We start from the raw sequence: 25,675 nt of genomic DNA on the forward strand, positions 1-25,675 counted from the left end.
AAAATATTTAATCTTGGGGTGTAATGCACAGCATGATAGCTATATTTTTTTTAAAAAGGAAAGAACAGACCCCACATACCATACAAACACAATTCCACAATATTTAAACATAACAAAGCCTTTCTTTCCTGTACATAGTATTAAATAATATTTTCCCGATTATATAAGAATACATGTTCATTGTAGAAAAAATTTAAATTACTATATATATCTCCAAATAATAATAAGCAAAACCCACCTACAATCCTGGAACCTATTTTAAACACGTTAGAGCATAAATTTCTTGCAGCTCTTCTACTCACCTGGAGCCAGTGGAAGTTGGATCACTGCTCAAGACGATCCGGGCGGCGGGATTCAGAGTCCTGTCCCCTGTGGACAGGTGTTTAGGAACGCAATGAAACCAGAGCAAGGAAGGGAACTCAACAGGCCTCCATAGGTTCGTCCAAATCCCACCTCCTGCGGCCCGCCTGCTGGGATTCCCATCCGCTGGGCCCTGCTTCGCCCTCCACCCGCCAGGATCGCTGAGCGCTAGTCCTGGGGCCCCGTCCGTGCTGCCCACCAGCGGCGTGCAAGATCAGGATCAGCTGGTGCGCGAGCCCCTCGCTCCATCCCCTTCTACCCAGGCTCTGCGGTCCGTCCTCGGGCTCCCGGCCGTCGGCGTGCAGAGGGTGCAGGCCCGCGCAGGGCGCCCCCCGCCGCCACTCCCCTGCGCCCAGGGCCTTTCTCCAGGCGTCCAAGGCCTGCACCCTCAGTGAGGCCGCAGCCCCGAGGCCCCTCCTCTGAGAACCGCAGCAGAATCGAGGGGTGGGGGGGCATGGGCTCCCCAGCACGTCCCTCTGGCACTCCTGGAGGGGCTGCCACCCCCGCGGGTTCCTAGAGCCTGCTGCGGCACCGGCCCTAGCTCCACACCCATGGCCCTGGTTCGAGGTCCAGTTTCGTGTGTGTTCAGGGCTGGAAATGTCCCAGCCCCGCTTTTGCAGATGAGAAAACAGAAGCAGCGAAATGAGACTTCCTGTTAGAGGCTGGGACATCTTCGGCTCTCCGCGCTGCTTTGCTGATGGCTGTCCTGATGGGAGCCCTGGTTTCCACTCAGCCGCACAAAAGGCGGAGGTTCCGCCTCCATCCGTACGTACTGACCCCAGAGCTGGGTTCTTGCCTTTGCAGGCTGCAAAAACTTGTTCATGCTACTTAACCCTTTGGGGCTCAGATCCTTCCTGGTTTATTCATTGCTGAGGATCAAATAAAATCATCTGAATCGCTTCTCAGCCTTTTGGCTAAGATCAAATGCAAATAAAATTGTCTGTTTAAAACACTGTAGTGCAAAGCAGGTGCTCAGTAAACATTTGTGAGTGGGTGAGACCAACTCTTTCCTAGAATTAAATCCTGCGGGGATTTTATGTTGTAGATCCTTACAAGAAGCACTGCACGACAGAATAGAAATGTCTTTTGGTACAGTCTCATGAGACACAGAAGCATTATTCAGGTGACTGTGCCTTTTACTAAAATCATATATTGAGTGACCCTTCAAAGGCAACTTGACAGCTAAGTGAAAGAATTCTGGGAGAGCTCTTAGAGCAGCAAGCGTGTTTATTCTACATGCACTGTGACTTTTGACATGGGTAAGTTCTTACTGTGGGATAGGTCTCCAGCAGATGGGAGCACTGGTGTTCATTTGTATGACTTACTACGGATCCAGCCTGACAGTTCTCCTCCAGAGAAAGGGCAGCCAGACACCTTGAAACCTGGTTGCTTAGAGACTACAGGCAGCCAATGTGCACAGTGCTGGGGGCAGGGAGGGGGACGCCAGCCACCCAAACAGCAACCCCCTCTAGTCCTCTTTCCTCTTCTCAAGCCACTCATCGTTTCTTCAGTCCCAGCCTCTCCCCAAGGCCAAGCTGCTGGCTTGGGCACAATGGGGAAAGTGGACCAGCAACTAAAGGGAAATAATGAATCCCATCAGTTAAGCTCTGATCGCATCAACATAGGTCACGGAGGAAGTCCTTGTGGCTGTCCCCAAAACACAGCACAGGTCTCCTCACTGAACCTCACACATCAGTAGGCTCGAGTGTCACTGAGCACGGTGATCACGTTTCTAGCACAGAAACCTTGGCCACCTCTTCTCTAATACTTGCAGTAGAACAAAAAATCATCCGGTACTTACAGCTCAGGGAGTTGTCTTAGACTCCACCACTGTGAACAGAACCTGTCTAATCATCTCTGGCCCCTGGTTGCCATTTAAAGTGTTCAGAGAAACTGTATGTTGTCCATTTGAACGTGCGTGTGACCACAGATCCTGTGATTGTGGACTGCGATAGAAGGAGCCACACGGGTGGGCAATGGGGCTGGTTTCTCAGTGGTCTGAGTTAACCGCTCTCCCAGCTTCTGTGCTGGCTTCCGGAGTGCTTGCAACATGTTTGGGATAGAACTCGCCGAGGGGGGTCTCAGAGCCCTGCTCCCCGTGGCGCTCCACAGGCTGTCACCCTGTCCTCTCACTAACGGGGCCACGGAGCAGAGAAGAGACAGGCCCCATGTGTCCTCCTGTGCCTGCAGGAGAGCCACATTCTGCCCAAAGTGAGGACCCGAGTGCCCAGCAGGTGTGAGGCTGGATGGGACGACACCTCCCAGAGCAGTGGCCTTGGCTAAGTGGCCGGTGCTGGCCCTGCCAACGTGACCACAGAGCTGCCTGAATGGCAGTTTCTGATCTCCGGAAACATTTGACACGTGAACACACACACATACGGGAGTCCAGAACATGGGGTTTCAAACTGGGCCTTTTATTTTTGGATTGTCACTCAGGGTCACTTTGCACTGTAGGCACACTGTGAAGAGTCAGGAGAAGTGGGTCAGTAGGAGAGAGGAGGAGGACTCCGTACGGGGCCGACCATGACCTTATGGGGAGGAGAAGCGGCCACAGAACAGGATGCTGTTGGTCTTGCTGTGCTGGATGAAGAAAAGGAAGGGGTGGTCGGCACAGAACCGGGGCATGATTCTCGCACACCGCAACATCATGATGGCCGCAGTGGCGGCCGCGGCCTCCGTGCCTTCCTCGTTGACCTCCACGAAGGCCTTGTGCACCACCTTGGACAGATACAGGTCTTTCCTGGACGACATTCCAGAAAAGTCTGCCTTGGCCTGCTCGAAGGCATCGGTCATGCCCAGAGTGCAAAGGACATTCTCCATGTCGTAATTCTCCTCCAGTTTAAATCTAGGGAGGTACACTTCCGCCTCTTCTTCATCCAGCATGTCTGGCCTCGTCCACTCTGTGAATTTCTCATAAGTGAGTTCTTTCTCCACCTAGAAGAAGAGAGTTGAAGATTTTCAGATCTAGAACAGTGCTGCCCAACAGAACCACGTGCGGGGCTGTGAGTGCTCTGGGCGGTGCAGGGCGAGGGGGCAGAACGGCAACGGGACGTCATGCGAGCTTCCGAGCAGGCCCGTGGGCCCTGCCAGCAGGCGCCCTTGCCCCTCAGCGCTCCTTACCGTCCTCAAATCCGTGTTTTCATCTGGAAGCATGATGATCATGTTCAGCTCTTTGCCCACATAGGGAAGCACCAGAATTTTGGTGAATATTTCTCCTATATAGGTCATTTGAAAGGTAGATTTTTTAAACATCATCTGCACAGGCTTCTCCTCATTCTATCAAGGAAACAGATAAACGTTAAGTTGAAACCAGACCCACTGGACACACTGGACAAATCGACAGACCTGGCCAGCGTGGGTTCTACAAGCACTTCCTTGGCTGGCTTCTGGAATACCACACCGGCCCCCTCTTCTGCCGGCCCATCTCTGTTGCCTCAATCTCTAAACACTGGGGTACTCAGGGCTCAGTCCTTACACTGCTGGTCTCTCAGTGATCTCCATCTTGTGACTTTAAACAGAATTCCCAAACGTATACTTCTAGCTGGGACTTCTCCCCTGTCCTCCAGATAGGTTACACTCCCACATATCCTACTGCTTACTTGGCCCCTGCATTTGGACAGTAAAGGAACCTACAATGTCGCATGTCACACTGGTCTCCTCACAGTCCCTTTCAGGTCCGCTCCATCTACCATGTTCCCCAGCTCAGGTGACGGCAATGCCATTCACCCCATTGTCAAACACTCTGGAGTATCCCTGACTCCTGTCTTTCACCCCACAGTGGACTCAGTAGCAAGTCATATCGGCTCTGCTGTTTAAAGTATTAACATAAATGAGATCAAATTAGTCTTGAACACCTTTCTGTGGCTCCCCCTCTATTCCAAGGGAGTAAAAAAGCAGAAGTCCTTAAAGCCACCTGTGATGTGACAAGAGCTTGTCCCCCATGCTCTCTGCTTCCATCTCCCTTTGCCTGTCTGTTGCAGTCACAGGGGCCCCTGGATGCTTCTGAGGGCAAACTCAGCCCGCCCGACCCCAGAACCTGGACGGCACGTGCCCTTGCGTTGTTCTGGTCTTTGCTCAGTGAGGGCTGTAACCTGAAACCGTACTCCCAGCCACAGGCTGGATCCTTCCTCTGTGTCTGTCTCTGGATCACTACCACTGTCTCATACACTCCCGTTTTCCCAGGTACGCTCACGGTCTCGCCCTCAGGAAAACGGCAGCTTCGTGAGAGGGATGCGTCACTGGTTTTGCACACACTGTGATGGTACCGGGCACCACGCCTGGCCCTCAACCAGCATCTGCTGCATAAATGGATCGACAACTAAAGGACCGGAAGACTGAAAGGACCAGGCAAAATGAACACATCCTACTAGAAGAATGCATTTGTCACCAATGCGTCCCCAGCTAGGCGGTAAGAAAGACCCAGGGACGGTGACCACATCCTAGCCAGCAGCCCTCCTTGGCTCCTGACTGGCATGCAAGCCCCACGCTGCAGTCCCCGGTTCTCTGGGGAAGCACGTTACTCTGCGTCACACGGAAGAAACTTCTGTTTCAGCTTTTCACCTGTGCCTTGCCGAGGCACGCCCAAACTGGCCTCAGCCATGCCTGCCCCCTCGTTCCTCAGCACCCCATTCACCTCCTGGGCCAGGAGTCATCAGCACCCTTTTCCTCTAACAGGCCAGACAGTATACATTTTCAGCGTTATGGACCACACAGTTTCTGTCCTAACTACTCAACTCTATAGTTGTAGCATGAAATACAGAAATAAGCATGGCTGTGTTGCATTAAAACATTATATGTTAAAAAAAAAAAAAAAGATAGTAGGAAGGGAAGAAGAAGGGGGGGAAATCGGAGGGGAGATGAACCATGAGAGATGATGGACTCTGAGAAACAAACTGAGGGTTCTAGAGAGGAGGGGGGTGGGGGGATGGGTTAGCCTGGTAATGGGTATTAAGGAGGGCACGTTCTGCATGGAGCACTGGGTGTTATACACAAACAATGAATCATAGAACACTACATCAAAAATAAATTAATTAAAAAAAAAACTTTATTAAAAAAAAAAAGTGGTGGGCTGGCTTTGGCCTCAGGCTGCAGCTCGCTGACCCCTGCCTGAGGCAATTTCTCCTTCTACCCCTCCAGGGCCCAAAGCCCTCAGGCTTATAATATAAAAGGGTCCAGTCTCAGTAACTGAATGATTCATCAAGTATACAATTACAGAGATAAGTTTCATTTTACTTAGAAATAAAGGAATTTTAAAAATCTATAGGAACTCAAAATCTGTTTACTTTCAGGCACAATCCTCCAACCCAATAGGCTGGTGCACTCAAAACCTAGTGCGCTCCTTTTGCCTTTCTCTACTGGAGAGATTAGGAAGCAAGCTGGAAGTTCTCACCTCCCTACAGCCAGCAGAGGCCATACAACATAATCGGGCCCATGAGACACAGAAGAGAGGCTTCTCTTTCTGACTAAGATGTCAGAACCCTGAAGGAGAGCGCTTTTGCTCTCACCCTTCATCCTCTCCCTCCCTCCCGCCTAGATGGCGCATGCCTTGACCCTGATAGGATGAAGGCTGCCTGCTAAGCATGGCCCCCCAGGGAACAAAGGCTGCCTGCTAAGCATGGCTGAGCAACAAGACAGGGAGCTGGTCCCCAGCTGGTCCCCATACACTCTTGGCCCACCTGCAGGCCTCTGCTAGGGGAGATGAACTTCCCATAAATCAAGTCCCAATATACATCTTGTTAAAGATGAATACCAAGGAGAGAAATCATTTCCCTGGGTGAAAATAGGGCAGTTCATTTCAGAATAAAGCTCAAAGGAAAATATATTTCTTGAGAAATTGAAAGTTCAGGCTCATGTCTGCTTAGATCATCTAACTCATGGTCAGTGATCAAGAATAGGCTGTAACTGATCTATTCTGTCTACTTAGATGTATGTGCAAAAATCTCTACAATTAGAGATTAGTAAAAAAGAAAGAATGTACTAGATTCAGTGACAGAAAAGATATAAGGCCACCAGCAAATAACATCTTCAAAGCTGGAGATAGCTCAACTTACTGTCTATCCTTATCTACATGTCCTTTTGTTTGCTTGTTTTTTAAACAAAAATTAGAGTTTGTTCTCCTTATTATCAAAAGAAGACTGCAGATCAGTCATTTGTTCAGTATTCACTGAGCACCAACTATATGCCAGGCACTGCTGAGAGCCATCTGCCCTCAGATGGCCTTGGGCATTCAACCACCGCAACGCTGCCCTGAGGACCAGCCGGGGTCACTGCGGCTGCTGAGAGGAGGGATACAGAAATCCCCACCGGGGAAGACGGTCAGGGAAGGCTTCCAGACGCTGCTGGAAAGGAAGGGGCATACAGGTACTGATGGGAATGAAGACAGAGAAATGGGGGTACATGGGTAGGGTCTGGGTCTACAAAGAGCCTCATACACCATATTTGGAGTTCAAACTTTATCTCAAAAGTTCTAGAAAGCCGAGAAAGACCTTAAGCCTGACAAGTGACATGGGATTTATGATTGTAGACCGAACACCTGGCAACAGTAGCCTATGAGTATGTAGCTACCTTTGATGACACAGCAAAGGAGAAGGGCAAGGCACGCTGGGGAGCCCGGCTGCCAACTGCCTGAGGCCGCACAGGGCACAAGTTAGCTTGTGAGGTGAGCTTTCTTGCATGTTTTAAAAACCAGTGTGAACACAGGGACTTGTTCCAAGAGTCTCCTTTGTTATTCCAAAATATTCACCTTGCTGACTTTAAATGGTCTTTCCATGGTCTGCGTTTTGTTAAACTGATTATCCCAGTTTCCTTTGAAATAGATGGCATTCACGAGAATCAGATTCATCATTGGATCAACTGAACCTGGAGATAGCAACTCTGTAATTTTACCTGAAAAGAAGAAATAAAGAATCAGTGAACTAAAGGAATTGCAAGATGGTTAGAGAAAGACAAATACCACGTGATCTCACTCACGTGTGGAATTTAAGAAACAAAACAAACGAGCAAGGGGGAAAAAAAAAGAGAGGGAGAGACAAACCAAGAAAGAGACACTTAAGGATAGAGAACAAACCGACCAGTACCAGAGGGGACCTGGGTGGGGGAGGGGTTGAAACAGGTGAGGGGGATTAAGAGGGCATTTAACTTGATGAGAGCTGAGGAATGTACAGAAGTGCTGAATCACTATATTGTACACCTGAAACTAATCTTACACTGTACATTAACTACCTGGAATTTAAATTAAAAAAAAAAAGTTTCCTGATGCATGCATCAGGGACGATATTTAAATTGGTCAATCTCCTTGTGAAATACACAGATAAAAGGAGTTTACTGTCCCCCAAATATAACCATGTAAGGGGATTCTGGTTCTTAAAACAACAGCAACAACAAAAACTTAAAAAGCCCTGGTAAGAAAAATACCATCGCTTGAACAAAACATAAAATGGACAAAGTAGTACGTGCGGGATGAATGCACAAGTGAGACAGAAAGGAACACTTGGCACCTATGACCAAAGACAGGCACGTAAGGGACTGTCGGAAAGGTGAGCGGCGGTGTGCGCGTCCAGGAGAGTCGCAGTGAAGGGCCGCGGAGGAGCAGGGCTTGAGCAAGTGTGCTAGTAATGCGTGGCAGTCTGTACAGCATGAAGCCTGGATCTTTTTCTTTACAGTATTTGTGAAAAGAAGGACTATATTAACAACAATGACAACCATATGGATTGTTCTAGAAGACGTGTACTGAATATTCAGACATCACAGATGCACTGATGAGAACAGGGAAGGGCTAGAGAAAAGCAGCAGACACTGATCATATTTCAGAGGCAGATTTTAAAAGTTTACAGTTATTCAAAGAAAACTGTCATTCCCGTTTGCATTTTGATGGTCTTGAGAAGGAACGGATAGTAAGATCGATTAAAAGACTATTAAGAAAAAGTAACAGTGTCTTTTCACCATCTGTCTTTTCGGCCACCCAGGTGTTGATGTGTGCCCTGGACTCTTCCGTAGCGTTATTAAAGTCGAGCTCTTCCATCTCTGCTTGGTAGAACTTACGGCAGGAGTCTTTGAAAGACTAGGAGAGACAGAGCAAGGTAATCACATGGCTGCAGGAGGAACCCACGCTTACAGCTTACTTCTTCGTCGCGCCCAATCAGAATGTCGACCATGTTAATGATTTACACGGGCAACATACAAGTAAGCACGAGGAATTAACTGAAAATCCATTTTTCAACTACATTTAATCTTAGCTTATAAACCAGGTAAAATAGGGGTCTGAATATCAAATAAACACCATGAATTGCTGGATTCTGTGAGGGACGAGCTGCACACCAGTGAGGCAAGTACAGAGACACGGAGACTGAGGCTAGGAGAGTGTGGTTTGGGGCCAGCCACTGTGTTTGCGATGTGAGTCCCACCCACAGCAAGAGCCACAACCGCCTCCACGTTCCAGAACAATGGACTGGAAACCAGGGCCTGCTGCTCCGTACAACAGGGCAAGTGCGCGACCCCGTGCCACTCCTCTTCCACTACAACTTTCTGTGATGAGGTTAGCAATGTTCGAAGTCTGTGCGGTCCCAAGCTGTGCCTCGTGCAGCTCGGAACACGTGAAATGTGGCCCGTGCCACTGAGGAGCTGAACAGTGAACTGTAATTGTAATTAGTCGCACCGAAATGCAAATAGCTACATGTCTCTCGTGGCTACCGCGTTGGAGGGCTCCGTTTTGGAGGGTGAGCAACTCTCAAAAAAAGTTTAAACTATATCTTGTTAATATAATCTTTTAAATGATGATGACATTCATGAACACGTACATCATGCCCTATAAAAGCAGGAAACCTGATAGAAAGTAAATGGACTGAAATAACTCACTTGTGGCCAGTGTACTACAGAATGGTTTCCCGGGGCGACTGGGTGGCTCAGTTGGTTGAGCATCCGACTCTTGATTTCTGCTCGGGTCATGATTTTGGGGTCGTGAGATCGAGCCCCATGTCGGGCTCTGTGCTCAGCATGGAGTCTGCTTGTGATTCTCTCTCTCTCTCTCTCTGCCCCCCCAATAAATATATTTAAAAAATTAAAAAAAAAAAAAAAGAATGTTTTCCCAGTCTTTCTTCTGAACAGCTTATGGCTAAATATTTCATCCCCCTTTTCAGGCCTGGTTTTCTATTACAGGATTTCACGTTTCTCCTTCGAGACAGCATGACAGAGGTAACGTGGCACAGTAGCTACCAACGCTGGTCCTGCAACTTATTAGCTATGTGACCTTAAAAAATCACTTTGTTTCTCTAAGCTTCCTTGTCTTTCCCTGTGAATGAGGATATGGCATTCGTCTGAGGGCTTATAAAAAGATGACAATTGCCTAAGACTGAGAAAATAAGACAGGTTGCAAAAAAATCACACTGTGGTGAACAAATCTTGCCAATATTTGACCTCACGCTTGACTACATTTACTTTACTCCAATTATCTTAAAACAATTTGAGTCTGGAAACAAGTTTAAAACATAATGAAAAAAAATTGTATCACAGAATAAGACTGATAGCCTGAATTTAGAGAGAACTCAAAAAACAGTAAGAAATATATAGCCTCATAAAAAGCGTGCAAAGAAAATTCTCAGAAAAGATACTTATTCAATAAACATAAGGAAAGTTGTTCAATCTCATTAATCATCAAAATTTAAGAGGTTAACCACATGAGGTGTTGATGATGGTGAGTGGAAATGAGCACTCTGCTAATACTCTGGAGAGAATGTAAATGACCACAGCACTTTGGACAATCTGGCAATATTTGCTGTAACTTCAAAGCTTCACTCTCTTCCTCCCTTCTACGAATCCATCTTGGAGTAACACACGCCCCGAGGCACAGGATCACATATAGTAATAATGTTCACTGTCTAAATGATGTGTACTATGTATGTTTCAGTATATCCATACTGAAGAATAGCAGATAACAGTGAAACAGAGGTAGATGCCCAAGATGCAAAGACTTTCAGACACAGCGTTGGGTGAAAAGAAACAAGTTATGAAATAATATTATGGTATAACGATGTTAGGTAGAGAAAACCCCCACCAAACAGATTTCTCCATGTGTGGGACATACACCTCAAATCTATAAAAGCTCTTATATTGGGAGGGGAGTGATGAGGTGTGGAAGGGGTTGTGAGGGCTCTTGCTTTGTCTTCCTTACCTGCATTTTTATCTAACAAGAACATACTCATTGTATAACAAGAATGTGTTCACATATTACTTGAGTAGTTTTTGAAAAAAAAAAAAAAAGCCTGAAAGCACTATAAATAAAGAGAACCAGTATAATTAGACAGATAACTTTGTAAAAATTCTGCACTGGAAAAAAATGATAAAAATATTTACAAGTATAAAAAGCTGACCGAGTCACAATGCACAAAAAATTATCAATATGTGGAAAACAATGATTAGAAATATTCATTTTGATCACTTCTTTGTTTCAGCCAATTTACTTTTTTTTTTAAAGATTTTATTTTTAAGTAATCTCTGCACCCAACATGGGGCTCGAACTCACAACCCCGAGATCAAGAGTCACATGCTCTTCTGATGAGCCAGCCAGGCGCCCCTTGGCCAATTCACCTTGAATTGTGTTTGCTCCATGTTAATTCTTTTATAATTATCTCATTTAAGCTTCACAAAAATCTGGATGGTATCTGTGATAAGCCTCATTTTACAGATAAAACTGAAGCAGGGTTCAAGGGAATGCATGAAGTTAGTGAATGGAAAGCCAAATTCCTGCCCACCAGAATGAATTCATAACCTCCAGGCTTTCTGCTATTACCTCATGACCCCTCCTCCCCACCCCCTTGGCATCTTTACTTCCTTGGTCAAAAACAGCGAGTATGACTTACTGAGAGAAATTCATAAGACTTGTCTCCAAAGAGCCTGTTGGCGGTTCTAAGCAAGTACGCAGCATCGGTCCTGTTGACCTCCGTGAGAAGTGACTGGAACCCCTGGTGGACATCGCCTCCTCCACCGCTTTTACTTAAAGAAAGTGTCTGAAATCCAAAACAGAATACAAACACATAACGTCAGTGTGCCCGGGCTTCGGGAAATGGATACAACACTAAACTCAGCCTAAGAACTGTACAGATCGGGCGTAAGAGAAGACTGGTCCAATGGAAGACAAAAGGCACTTCCTGGGGGGGGGGGGTGTAGGGGCAGAGTGGTGCCCCTCTGCAAGCTACGCTGTGTGGGCTCACTACTTGTAGTCTGTCTGCAAATAAGGCTGCCAACCAGGCCTCCCATCTCCGCAAACACAGGCCACTCCTGAAACAGAAAGGGCTTGATTTGTGCATCTAAGCTGGTCCTCTTGGAAGCTGGGTGCCATCCCATAAAGAAGCCCAGGCTACCCTGCCAACGAGACACGCGGAGGAGGCCACGTGGAGGAGGACCGAGACCCCACACTAGTGACCCGGCTGGGGCCAAGTGGAGCAGAAGCATCCCACGACACAGCCAGAGTCAGGTCCCAGTAAACTGGCATCTTACACTGTGAAGTTTTAGGGTACTGGTTAGTCAACAGCAAACAACTGAAACGCCACTCAAAACATCAGGGGCTGACCAGTGCCATTCTAAGAAGGTTTTACACTTCAGTGACAAAATTAAAATAATAATTTCTAACAACTGAAAAGCAAGTGACAACATCCAAAGAGTATCACAGAACTCAGCATGGGCCCTGTGACTGAATCCCTACTCACAAACTCAAACTCATGTATAAAGCATAGTCGGGGCTGGTGACTTCTCTCATCCTTCTAAATGGCGCACACCACTTCCTCCCTCACAGATCCCAGGTACCACTCCAGGGTGCTCGCTCGCTCAGGGCTAACGTGTCACCCGGCAACTCTGTCCCCATCCCGCAACACCAGCAGAGGGACGTGTCAGGAGCAAATTCTGGAGGTGAAAGTGAAGACCAGCTCAACTGACAAATGAACAGCATTTACTGTTGCCCAGAAATGGCTTCGGGTACGTACCTGGGACATCTGGGCTGCTGTGTTTCCCTTTGCACCCATGAAGACCATGGACAGGGCAGAAGAGATGCTCATGGGTGAGAAAAACACATTTTTTGAGTTGTCTTCACCCAGCTTTTTCAGAAGACTTAAGGCAAAGGTGCCATTTGCCTCCGAAAGAGTATCCATGATGGTGAGCCTGAAAGAATGGTTTTAAAATCAGTATCACATTCCAAATTAAATAAATAAATAAATAAATAAATAAATAAATAAATAAGATTGGTATCACATAAATATAGGCTTACACATTGACTATATTTCACTCTTATTAATAGTGACCACTTTGGTTCAGTGGGCAAATAGGTACATACACAAAACTCTATTTGCTTTTGGGGCCCTCAAAATTATTTTCTGTGCTTCTAATATTAAGTGAAAAAGGAAACTGAACAATGATATTAATAATATAATCCTGTTGTGTGGGGGGAAAAGGCAGTGGGGACTGCTACGTACCCACTTACCTGGGAGCACAGAGGAAGTGTGAAAGGTTACACACCTGACAGCTTACCCAAGTTACTGCCTGGGGGTCGGATTGGGAAAGGAGTTATTATAGGCTTTTGCTTCCAGTTCTTATTGTTTGGTGTGTTATGTGGGTTTGTATGTATCATTTAATCATTTAAAAATCATTCAAAATAATCAATCCAACTACAAGGTTACACAAAAAAAGATGGTTGAATGTTTTTATAATGTGGGAGGACTCCATTTTAAGATAACCTGAAGCCTAAAGATAAAAGACAAATCAAACCACATGGAAAGATGTATGAAAGCCTTAAAAACAAGGACTTTTGACCTTCAATTCTCCTTCTATGAAACCTCTGCTTGTGTCGAGGCCCAAATCTATGGCCATGTTCCCCAGACCCCCTGCTGCCCCAGGCCCAGGCCTTCTTGCCCCTTGTTCTGGACGAGGGCCTGTGGCAGCAGGTGCGTGCCCATGGCGACCCCTGCACACAGGCCTCAGGGGCCAGGGGTCAGACTGCACATGTCGGGCATGGAGGGCATGGGGCCATGACCCCGGTGGCCTAGGCAGGGTCCAGAACAGGAATACTTGTGGGCAGTCTGGGATGGGGTGAGTATGATCTTTAGAAAGACCTATTATCGACTCCCCATTTTACGACGGGGGATCTGAAGGTCACAGAGGTGAAGTGATAAATCCAAGCTAAGGAACTGAATAGCTAAGGCTGAACTCAGGGCCAACACCCGGTCTTTGCACTGCAGCTCTGGATGTCCCTACTTCAGGAAGGACAGAGGAGCAGGCGAGAAGGCAAGACGCAGCCGAGGGCCCCTCCGTCAGATAGCTGCAGACGCAGCAGTAGGCTGGGGAGGAGCAGACTCTGGGGGAAGCAGCACCTGCCTGCTCTGATATCTTTACAAATATTTACCAGACTCCCATTTCCCCAGTCAGAGACTGGGGAAATGACTCATCTGAGCTGTGGGTGGGAACCGACAGAACAAGGAAAGGAAGATAAGAGACTAGATATTTTGTGGAGTAGAAGGGACAGGGAAGGACAAATCTAATTGAAAGACCCAGTGAAGAGAATGAGGAGTTAACCCATTCTTCACCAAGCATGCCTTTCCGTTTATAACTGTGGTCCGCTTAATACGGGCAGCAAAGATGCCCCCATCCCAACCCTTGGAACATGCGAGTGTTCCCTTATATAGCAAAGGAGACCTTGTAGATGTTATTAAAGGAAGGATCTCCATATGGGGAGATCATCGTGGATTATTCAAGTGGACCCTAAATGTCATCACGTGTATCCTAATGAGGGGTGGGCAGAGGGGGATGCGACCAATGAGGAAAGCAATGTGGGGACAGAAGGAAAGCACTACCCTGTGGCTTGAAAACTGGAGGAATAGGAGACAAGCAAGGGATGGGAGAGCCGCAAGTCTAGAAGCTGGAAAGGGCGCGGGACAGACGCTCCTCTCGAGCCTCTGGAGGGAGCAAGTCCCTGCCAACACCCCAGCGTCGCTCAATGAAACCTGCCAGCCTTCTGGCCTCCAGAAGCGTGAGAAAGTAAATATGCTGAGTTTGTGTTGGGTTATAAGAGCCACATAAAACTAATACTATAACGAATATGCCTGATAAATTTTATTTACTGTCCTTGTTTAAACATTTTGTTTTCAAACTCTTCTTTATTCATTATAGAGAAAAGTTGGGGCACTGGTTTGCTCAGACTTTCCATACATATCTTAAATTTCCGATTTCTGATGAAAGGACAATAGAACATACACATTACTAAAATTCTCCTGAATACAACTGATTGTATGATGATACAGAAATAACTTCAGGATTTTGCAGGGCTTTGGGAACATCAACATAAACAAAAGTAGGGCCCCTGGGTGGCTCAGTTGGTTAGGCGTCTGCCTTTGGCTCAGGTCATGATCCCAGGGTCCTGGGATCAAGCCCTGCATTGGGCTCCCTACTCCGCGGGAAGCCCGTTTCTCCCTCTCCCACTCCCCCTCCTTGTGTTCCCTCTCTCGCTGTCTCTCTCTCTGTCAAAATAAATGGGGGATGCCTGGGTGGCTCAGTTGGTTAAACATCTACCTTCAGCTCAGGTCATGATCCCAGGGTCCTGGGATTGAGTCCCGCATGGGGCTCCCTGCTCAGCGGGGAGTCTGCTTCTCTCTCTCCCTCTGCCCCTGCCCCCTGTTCATGTTTGCTCTCTCTCTCAAAATAAAATAAAATCTTTACAAAAAAAAACATGAACAAAAGTAGCCATTATATGAAACTGATGTGAAGTTATACTGTTTATTTGGATTTTATATTAGCAAATGCTCCCTGCTTACCAATTTTAAACGAAACAACTGTTAAAACAGGTTTAAGAATGAAGAACTAGGTAAGAGGAGGTACCACAGGACAAGAAGCACAGTCCCAAGCATTCCTGATACAATCAAATGTTAGGACTCAGGTGTCTGGGGGTCCCCCGCCACACTAATCTTCCTTATGCCTGGGGACAGGGGCACCTCTGACTTTGCCCCCAAGATGGCTCAGCCCCCACTGACAGGCTACACAGCCCCTCAGCGAATCGAGAATGCTGAAAGATTTAAAAGTATATTTTTTAAAAAAAGAAAGTTGAAAGACCAGTAGTTCCTCAACATAAAACAGCTCCAGTCTTCTTGTTTTAAATACTGACCCTAGGAAGAACAAGCCAGGACATTCAGAGGAAAAGGCACGAGTCAGGAGGGAGATGAGGTTTACAATCCCAGCTCATGGACTCTAAATATGTTCTTGATTTCTGCTCCCTGTATGAGGAAGAGGATGTGCCAGATAATCTGTGTTCCCTTCCATCGTCAATGCCTACTAATTGTCAACTAAGTGTGGCTCACTCTTCAAAGCCCACAGTGAAGTCTAACAGCTTCCAGTTCTCAGCTACAAATGACTGATAGCCACCAAAGGTAAAATTCCACCCACATCCTATAAGAATAGCTAAATAAAAAAGAAACATGAAATCAATGATGCCTCATAGGTTTATCCCAGATATGCAGGATAGTCTTACAGCAGAAAATATGTCAATCATGAAATAACTAAATTGCCCACTCATAAGAAACGTCCTTGAAACAAACAGGAAATGAAACTTCCTATACTTCCTTAATGTGATGATCATTGATGATAAAATATTAGAAACAGTTCCTTTGTTCCCCAAACAGGAACTATAACTAACAACTAGATTAAAAAGCTTTAACTTCAGAAAGACTAATAAATATCCCTTTTTGAGTATGTACTACACACTGGGACCTACGTTAGCACTTTTCCTAAAAGACTCTTACAACTCTCTAAAGCTGGTTGAGAATATCAGCATTTGACAAGCAAAGAAATTGCGCCACATAGCTCTCTGATCTTGCCCCTGTGGTCAAAAGGCTATACGAGTAGCAGGGTGAAGGCGGGAAACCAGGTCTGGGTGGCTCTGGAGTTCATTCTCTTAATCACTACGGCATACTGACTTCCAAAAAAAAAGAAAAAAAAAGAGAGGTGGAGAGCAAATTAAAGATACATTTTCAAATCACAATTTTTGAAAGTTCAAAAACCATTAATTTCCAACAATGACTAAGATAGGTATTCCTTCCTATTCTGTGTAAACGATGCTATAAATTGGTATATCACTATTTCCGGAGTGTAATTTAGAATTATATAAAAAATAAAGGAAGGAAGACAAAAATGTCATGAAAACATTCTTATTGCCTGAACCAAAAATTCCACATCTAGGGATTTAATTAAAGGTAAAACTCAGAGTTACTGATGCAAATACCATGCATGGACCAACATGGCAACATAGGTCGTTCCTGTCTTCACTCCCCCTCACAAGAAGAACTAACAAGACACCAGTGAGAGAATCCTAGAACATGGGGTGAAGCTAAAGACAGGCTGCATTAGACAAGTAAGAGGAGAAGCTACCCATTGACCATAGTGCCCCCTGCCCCCCAGGATAGTGCAGCATCATGTGGAGGGGTCTCCCCCGAGTCTCCAGTTTCTCCAGTGGGAAAAGAGAACCCAGGGGAGACAACGGGCCTCCCTCAGTATTTGGGTTGTTTTGCAGGAGCCCCTACTCTGCTCTCGCACTACAGAGATTGCAGGGGAATCTGCAGGGCTCAACCACTGGGCATCTGTGATGGAGAAGAGGGGAGGGGCTTGCAATAACCAGCACATGAATCTTGGCAGACCAAGTTCATACCTGCAGTGTCCAGCCAGTAGTCCCATGCAGAGGCTTTGCTCATCTGTAGGACTAAGTCAGGGGTGCGCTCTGACCAGGGAACACGCTGGGGTGGAAATCTGCCTGATTCAGATCCTCAAACCAGGAGATTGCCAGCCCTAGAGCCCGGTTTGCCTGTGTCCAGGCAACATGCTGAGTCATAGCCCCACCCACTGTGGAGAGTGCTTTCCAGCCCCATCTGCCCAGAAGGCCTGATGACAACTCTGGAAGCTGTGTTGCCCAGTGATGCGCGAGCTGAGAGGCGGGCAGGGAGAGCTGACTGCCTCCACAGCAAAACCAGTACCAGGTATGGAGGCAGAGGGATTAATTCACAGAGGGCTGAGGGTAGCCCCAGGACTCTCCCAACCAGACAGCCTGTTTGGGAAACTGAGAGTAGCTTGGAGCAGCCTTCCCTTTCCCACCTGGGCAAGGTAGCTAAACCACAGCCCAACCTGCTGTGGAGAGGGTCTTCCGGCCCCATCTGAACAGAAGGCCTGGAGACAACCCCTGGGAGCTGTGCAGCCCGGTGGTGTTGAGCCAAGAGAAGGACAGACAGAGCTGAGAATTTACAGAGAAAAGCCAGTGGTCCTGTTCAGCAGGGAACTCGGGGTGTGGATCAGTTTGAGTTAAGACAACAAAGAGTTCTACCATCTCTAGAGCTGCTTCTCCCACTGCACTGGAACAGGGAATCTAATTCATAGACCCACTCATTGCTGAATACAGCCTTCAGCCCGTCCAATCAGGGAACCTAACCAGAGCACATGAGAAGCTCTATAGCCCATTCAGCATCCCTAAATACAAGGGCTCTTGAACAGAGAGCACAGCCTGTGGCTTCCCCCATCTACAGAGTGAAACCTGTGGCCTCACCTGAGTAGGGAACTCAGTGCACACTCTGGCCTGATTCAGCCCCCACAAACAATGAGTTGTATAGGCCCTGAGTTCTGGCCTGCTGCCCTGCCAGGGCAGGAAAGCTAATTCAGAGCCCCAATTGCTACTGAATATAGTACCCACTCCTGACCCTCTAGTAGGCCAGACCAGAAAATCCAAACAACTGCTGAGCCCATCCGATAACCTCACAGTAGTCCTACCCAACCATTCTCAGCCAGTGGCCCAACCCACCATCTCCACCTTCAGAGCTCGAACAGTTGCCTAACCTCAAAATTGACCATAATAACAGGCCCCACCTGCCCAAAAACATTAGAGGCAGATGTATCCAGAAACCCAGCTGTGCGGATGGGTGAAGAACTCTCTCTGCCAACACAAATCTGTAAAGTCTAGAAGAGGAACCCCATTAGTCAAATGCGTAGATACCAACGTAAGGAATCAAGGATCCTGAAAAATCAGACAAGTAGGAGACCACCAAAGGAAACTAATAAAGCTCCAATAACAGACCTAAAAGAAATGGAGATTTATGAACTGTCAGAAAACGAATTCAGAATAATCCTCTTAAGGTAGCTAAGGTGAACTAAAAGAAAATACAGACATACAACTAAACAAAATTAGGAAAACAATGCGGATTGAAATGAGAAGTCTGACAAGGAAATAACAACCATCAAAAAAATCCCAAAAAACTGAAATCCTAGAGTTGAAAGTACAATAACGGAACCAAAGAATTCAAAAGTTTCAAAAGTAGACTTGATCATGCAGACAAAAGAATCAGTAATCTGGAGGACATTGCAAATTATTCAGTTAGAGAAACAAAATGAAAAACAAATGAAAAACAGCGAATAAAGTCCATGGGAATTATAAGACACAATGAAAAGAAACAATATTTGCACTATGAGAATTCCAGAGGGAGAAGTGAAAGAGAAATGGACAGAGAGTTTATTTAAAGCAACAATGGCTGGAAACTTCCAAAACCTGAGGAGAGAAATGGATGTCTGCATCCACGAGGCCCAAAGGACCCCAAACAGGTTGAACATGAATAGGGCTACACCAAGACACATCATAATTAAATTGTCAAAAGACAAAGAAAGAATTTTAAGAGCAGCAAGAGAAAAGAGAGAAGTTATATACTTGCGGGAACCCCAGTAAGACTATAAACAGATTTCTCAACAAAAACTTTTCAGGCCAGGAGAGAATGGGATGACATTAAAAATACTGAAAAAAAAAAAAAAAAACCAAAACCCAAAACCCAAAACCAAAAACTGTCAACTAAGAATTCTATGCCTGGTGAAGCTATCCCTCAGAAACAAAGAAGGGATAAAGACCTTCCCACACAAACAAAAGCTGAGGGATCTCATTACCACCAGACCTGCCTTACAAGAAATGCTAAAACTCTTCCAGTGGGAGTAAAAGAACACTAACATAAAAACACAAAAAGGTAGAATAAATCTCACTGGTAATGGTAAATACGTAGTCATAGTTAGCTTCTGCCACATGGTCACAGTGGTACATAACTCACTTACAACCCTAGTTTAAAAGTTAAAAACAAAACAAAACAAAGATTAATGTAGCAAAAAAATCCATAAATATAATAATCTGTTATTAGTTACTCAACATAAAAAATATGTTAGTTGAAACAGCAATTATCTATAATGTGAGAGGGAAAAGAAGTAAAAGTGTAAAGTATATGAATTCTATTGAAGTTATTATCAGTTTAAAATAGGGTTCATAGGGGCGCCTGGGTGGCTCAGTCAGTTCAGCGTCTGCCTTAGGGTCAGGTCATGATCCCAGAGTCCTGGGATCGGATCGAACCCCACATTGGGGTCCCCACCGAGTCTGCTTCTCTGCCCCTCCCCTGGTTCGTGCGCAATCTCTCTCTCTCCCTCTTTCACTCTCTCTCTAAGTAAATAAATAAAATCTTTAAAAAAATTTTTTTTAGGGCGCCTGGGTGGCTCAGTTGGTTGGGCGACTGCCTTCGGCTCAGGTCATGATCCTGGAGTCCCGGGATCGAGTCCCGCATCGGGCTCCCTGCTCAGCAGGGAGTCTGCTTCTCCCTCTGACCCTCCCCCTCTCATGTGCTCTCTCTCTCTCAAATAAATAAATAAAATCTTTAAAAAAAAAAAATTTTTTTTTAAACCAAACCTTAGTAATCATTTAGACTTCTATAAACCTTATAAATCAAGACTTATAAGTCCAGTAAGCTAGGATCACCTAAGACTTTCGAACAGGTTTAAGAACACACAAAGCATTACAGTGGTTACAAAAATCATTTCTACACCTGTGCTTAAGTCTAGCACAAAGGTATTAACACCATGGATTTAACGTATTTTATCTTTGTTATATCTTATACATTTCCTAAGGTGACAGTAATGCTCATTTTAATGGTTCTCTGGGGCTCAATCAATCTTAAGGGACCAGCCTCTCCCCACACAAGGAGCCTGGTTCTTGGTCACTGTGAGGTCCCAGCAGCTCCTTGGGAGCTCGGCACTCACTCTTTGGTAGACAAGCACATTCCAGTATGTGGGGGAATTTTGAGCTTCATTTCCCCCTTTTCTGGGGTTTTACAAGGCCTAAGGCAAACACCAACTTTCAATTCCTTGTAACCCAGTGTCTTTCCTTAAAATGAGGTATTATTTGAGTTTTCCTCTATCTGGGTTGTATAACTTGGCTATAAGCTTAAATTTTAGGCCTTAGTTTGGCTTGTGTAACTACTGTGCTTGTTAGCCTAGGAACCTGGGATAACAGAACTTTTTACATTAACAATCATCACACAGCATTTCCTGAAACAATACTGAAATTTCTGTGAGCCTTTTTTTTTTTTTTAAGATTTTATTTATTTATTTGACAGAGAGAGACACAGTGAGAGAGGGAACACAAGCAGGGGGAGTGGGAGAGGGAGAAGCAGGCTTCCCACTGAGCAGGGAGCCTGATGTGGGGCTTGATCCTGATGTGGGGCTTGATCCTGATGTGGGGCTCGATCCCAGCACTCTGGGATCATGACCTGAGCCAAAGGCAGACGCTTAACGACTGAGCCACCCAGGCACCCCTCTGTGAGCCTTTTTAAAGCTCATTTTGTCTGCCTCATTTGAAGTTATTAATGGCCTCAGGGATTTTTACAAACAATGCATTAGCTGATCTCAGTTTTCTTCTTGGTGCTCAAACTGCCCTAACTGGACTAGTGGGAGGTCTCTTTAAATTGGCTCCTTTATCATGACATGTTGATCTCAAACATCATTGCTCTGGGGCAACAACCCTAGTTCTTACCAACCCATTTTGATTTTTTTTCCAGTCCAAAGACCTGAGGTATCAGCCCCTCTCCTGGTTTCTTTTGATGGAGAAACGTTGTCAAGTACAAAATCTGAATCTTCAAGGAGTATGTGAGTTTTGGTGCTGTTGTTTGGGCCACATCAGCAACAAAGCTGGAGAGATGTTTCCTTTCAGGTCCCAAATGTGCCATGATGTAAATGAGACTGCCACATAAAGTTTTTATACACTTGGCTTTTCTAAAGCATAATCACACTTAGAGGCATTCATCCGGGCTGCCACTGTACCACCCTGCTCTTTCATTATACTCATGTATTGATACCACTGTTTATCAGCCACGTTTTGGACACACCGCTCTCCCACATGCCACACTGCTATCTTCTCTGAGAGATCTCTTTGCCAACAGTATCCTTTGTGTCGGACCCCAATGTCTTCCTACTTCATGGTTTACTCCCTTATTTTGATGAAGCAAATTGTCCAATAGTTTTCCAAAATAGAATACATACATTTTGGCTTCTTGCATGTCCAAAAGTCTTTATCGTTCCATTTAATTGACAGTTTGGCAGGGTCTGGAATGAGCTGCACAGCATTTTACCTCCAAATTTCTGACACATTGCTACATTGCTTTCCTTCAGCTCTGCTGTTGGGAAGTCTCATGACATTCTGACCCCAGTTCCATCCCTCCTTCCCCATGTCTCCATTCTTAAAAAGCTCATAAAATCTTATCCTTAACCCTGATATTCTAAAATGTCACAATGTGTCCTTAAGATGGGCCCAGTGTATTTATTTTGCTGTGCACTTGGTCGGACCTTCCAATCTAGCAATTCAAATTTTCCTTCCTCTCTGGGGAAAATTTTAAGGCACTTGTTAGTCCCCTCCAGACTGACTCTGTTCTCTTTTTCTGTATCCCCGAGTAGTCAGGTCCTAGAAATCTTGGACTGGTCTCATCAGATATTACCTAAGTGCCTTCATGTCACAGCACACACAGAAGAAGGTATTTGTATGACACTGTGGGATGGGCAAGTCAGCTTCCTGCAGAGGTAGAAAGCTCTGCTCTGATCTTCCCTCTCTTGCATTTTCCATCACAATGACATTTTTGTTCCATTTCTTGGAAGAGGTCCATGACATTATCTTCTAATTTTTCTACTGATAATTTTCTAATTTCAGCCATTTTATTTTTAATTTCCAAGGACTTCTCCTTGTTCTCTGCTGTTCCTTCTTTACAGCCCTCTATTCCAGTTCCTTGGAAAACATCATTACAGTTTTATTGAGTTATCTTCTGCTCCCTACACCATCTCTCTTTCTCTGGAGTCTTTTTTGTTATTGTGGTTGGTGTTTGCTTTATTTTATTTAGGTCTATTTCATACATAGGCTTCTCACAAATGCCTGGCGATCCTTGGGTATCTGTCACATTTAAGAGGAAAACACACAAAACAATGTTGGCAATTGTTTATAGGGGGAGGAAGTCAGCTGGGGGCTCTGATGCAGTGCGCTCAAGGGATCAGCTGCTTTTGTTGTGATTGTCCAGCAAATGGAGGAACCCCCTGGTCTGGCTGCTGGTGTGTTCTGGAAGCAAGCTGGGTAGGGCTAGGGAATTTCTATTGGATCTGTAATCCCTCGTTTCAACCCAGTGCCTGGCAGTCCCTGAGTTTGAGCATCAAATCCTCTATGGGTGAAATCTGATCTCCTGTGGGTGGCTGGTAGGGCAGGGAGGGTGGCTGCCTGGTTGCCAGGGTCAGGGACAGCAGGTGGGGTCTAATAGATCTGTCAACACATGTTCTAAAAAAACCCCGTTTTGCAGCCCTGCACTTCAGCCCTACCTTTCCAGGTACTGGAGCCTCCAACCTTGAGAATGTGGGATCCAGGAACATAAAAACTGGATATTACGGTTTTATTAACGAACAATTTCATATATGAGTGTGTGTGTATAAAACAAGTCTAACAAATCTATCCTCGCACCATTATTTTTCCCTGTAGTACCATCAGTAACTTTGAGCAATTAATGTTCACAATTGATTTGATTCAACCGATCGAGTATTAATTTTTTAAAGTGTCACTGTTTGTGCTTCTTGTCTTCTTGGATTAAGGATGCCTTACTTTCCTACAAAATCTAACCATTTAAAGATTGGCTTAATGTAGACCTGGGCTTCTGCTTTGTCCCTACATATGTTATCTGGTATACTGTGTGTGTTTTACTTTTCTGAACAGCATTTCTCCAGTATGTAAACAGGACATGATTCCTTCTATTTACAGGTTTACTGTGAGGATTAAATAATGTCTGGCATCCAGTGGGTATTCAACAAATGGATAGAATTATACACTATTTCCTTTCTTCTGATGTCTAGGCCTGATCTCAGGTCAGCAACCTTGGAAATGTAAGATGTGTGGTCTTCCTCCAGATCTTACAACAAACACCAAGTGCGATGTAGGGTGCTCTTAGTATAAACAGAAAAGAATGGTGATTCCATTCATTCTAATTTCACTGTACTGTTCCAGGTGGAGCTAACTATATAGTATATGCTGAATTATAATAAGATGCCTTGGATTGGAAATGGCCTCATATAATTTTAAATAGTTAGTTGATGTGGCCAAGTATGACTAAAATTGTACCCTTTCTCTGTGATGGCATAAAGGAAAGGCTACAATCACTCAAAAGTAGTCATGAACTACTGGGTCACACCCCTACAATACTGATAACAGCTTCATTCATGTTAACCACAGTGCACATTTCTTAACTCAGCAATACAATGCTGAAGGACCTGAATCCAAAGGTTACTTTTGCCCTCGCACCTCACCACGTCAGTCCTAAACCACACCAGGGAAGAAGCAGGCAGCCTCCCGGCGGTCATATTCCTGTCCTCAGGTACAGCTGTACAGACCCAAGGAGTAAAAGTGCCAATACTGACCCAGTTCCCCCCTGGCATCTAGGTATTTATTCCTGGCAGCATGTGACTGTCCATTTCCCATACTTCTCATTTCTAAAACTGAGCTTTATGCGGAGAAAGGGGGAAAGAAAGTAACTTATGTGCCAATTTCATCTAGCGTACTAGCCCCAAGTATGATTAAAATTTCTACCATGTCCTCTTAGCCCCTTAGACACCACATCTTGCAATATTTGGCCTGCGGGGAATTTAATGAAAAAAACACAGAAGTAACAAGATCTGGAATGATGCTCACAAGTGTCTCTGCAGGCCTGAGTGACCTGGAAAGTGCTGCGGAATTTGCGAAGCACCCGAGCGAGCACAGGCCACGCCGGTGGGCAGGAAGCCAAGGCGCAGGGAAGCCAGAATCAGGCCGCCGTTCGCACCGACCCCTGCCCTTCTCTAGGGCCTCCAGCACCGCCCCCCACCCTCACCGGATTCCCAACGCCCGGCGCCCCGCGGGCCTAGGCCGCGGGGCGGGCCGGGTCCCCTGCAGCCGACAGACAGGCGAAGTCACCTGTGGCGAGGGACCGCGCGAGGTCACCTGTGGCCTTGGGACCCAGCGCAGCAGTTCCGCACGCTCGGCGCTGTCCCCATGCCCGCTCCCGCTTCCTCCACTGCTGGCGCGGGGCTGCGGGTCCCGGTCCGGGCGGCCATGCACAACTCACCAGATGGCGTCACTGTCCGCCAGACCGCCGGGCGTCTCAAGAGAACCCGAACCCAAACGCTCACACCCCACCCCCACCCAGCCAGGACTGCCAGGGTCACGGCCCCGCCCTCCCCACGCGCGACCCCTGCCCCGTGCGGCCACGCCCCTCCCCGCGCGTGTGCGCGGCCCCACCCCGGTGCGCGCCAGCCCCCGGCCCCCGCGCGACTATGCCCAGCCCCCCCACTCGCCGCGGCCGCTCCACCCTGCCTCCCGCGCTCTCCTGGCCTGGGGGCGGAGGACAGACCCCCGCGTGCGGGGCGGGTCCCACACCAGACACGTACCTCAGAGGGTCAGCGGTCTGCAGGGAAGGGAACAGCTCCGGGCCTCAAATACCCGCGCGGCCGGAGGGCGGGGCGAGCCCGGGGAAGCGAGCCAGCGCACCGCCCACCCCGGGATCGCGGAGCGGCGCTCGGCAGCCGGGGGCGCGGAGGAGGGCGGTGGAGGGAGACCAGCAGGTGAGCGCCCGGCACTCCACTGCACTTTGACCGCCACCCGGGAGCCAGCCGATCCGCGGGCCGCGGGAGGGACCGCGCCGCCTTTCTGGCCGTTTCACTGAGCTCGCCCACTGGGCCACCCGGGAAGTGAATCAAAGGAAGGCGCGGCCCTCCAGAGGTCTTCAGTCAGAGGGCGGCCCAGTGCGGCCACACACCAGCGCCTGACCCTGGCTTGGTAGAGACCGTGAACTATGTTCTCAGTGACCAGAAGAGTGCCAGAGTCTGGTACATGGGCATAAGTTGTACAGTGCAGGGCAGAAATTTATTTTTTATGTATTTATTTTGGGGGGGGGGTTTGGCAGGGGGAGAAGGAGAGAATCTTAAGCAGGCTCCATGCTCAGCGCCCAGCCTG

The 25,675-nt window shown here is 46.7% G+C and overlaps 2 protein-coding genes across 7 annotated transcripts in view; both read right to left on the bottom strand.

Annotated features, from left to right (window-relative positions):
* The window catches only part of SERPINB9 (serpin family B member 9), a 60,534-nt gene extending 59,508 nt beyond the window's left edge, over window positions 1–1,026 (bottom strand). For 2 of the 4 annotated variants that reach the window (XM_078055624.1, XM_078055623.1), the window contains exons 1-2: window positions 560–1,015; window positions 303–369 (exon numbers count right to left, since the gene is read on the bottom strand). The gene's annotated coding sequence lies outside the window, so the exon portion shown is untranslated. Of the gene's footprint in view, window positions 1–302; window positions 370–559 lie in introns of all 4 variants that reach the window. The other 2 variants (XM_078055621.1, XM_078055622.1) reach the window with 2 other exon arrangements.
* A 1,727-nt stretch (window positions 1,027–2,753) lies between these two features.
* SERPINB6 (serpin family B member 6) lies at window positions 2,754–25,386 on the bottom strand. 3 transcript variants are annotated; one of them, XM_036087301.2, is made up of 7 exons: window positions 25,111–25,386; window positions 12,333–12,507; window positions 11,214–11,360; window positions 8,302–8,419; window positions 7,103–7,245; window positions 3,481–3,636; window positions 2,754–3,294 (listed from the first exon to the last, which is right to left on the bottom strand). In XM_036087301.2, the coding sequence occupies exons 2-7, from the start codon at window positions 12,495–12,497 to the stop codon at window positions 2,890–2,892; spliced, it is 1,134 nt and encodes a 377-aa protein (XP_035943194.1). In that variant the 5' UTR covers window positions 12,498–12,507; window positions 25,111–25,386; the 3' UTR covers window positions 2,754–2,889. The 3 variants fall into 3 exon arrangements, with proteins under 3 accessions (XP_035943194.1, XP_035943195.1, XP_035943196.1); XM_036087302.2 differs by lacking the exon at window positions 25,111–25,386 and adding an exon at window positions 24,789–24,887; XM_036087303.2 differs by lacking the exon at window positions 25,111–25,386 and adding an exon at window positions 24,638–24,758.
* Window positions 25,387–25,675: the final 289 nt, after the last annotated feature.

Source organism: Halichoerus grypus, chromosome 9 (assembly GCF_964656455.1).
Source record: "Halichoerus grypus chromosome 9, mHalGry1.hap1.1, whole genome shotgun sequence".
Taxonomy (NCBI): domain Eukaryota; kingdom Metazoa; phylum Chordata; class Mammalia; order Carnivora; family Phocidae; genus Halichoerus; species Halichoerus grypus.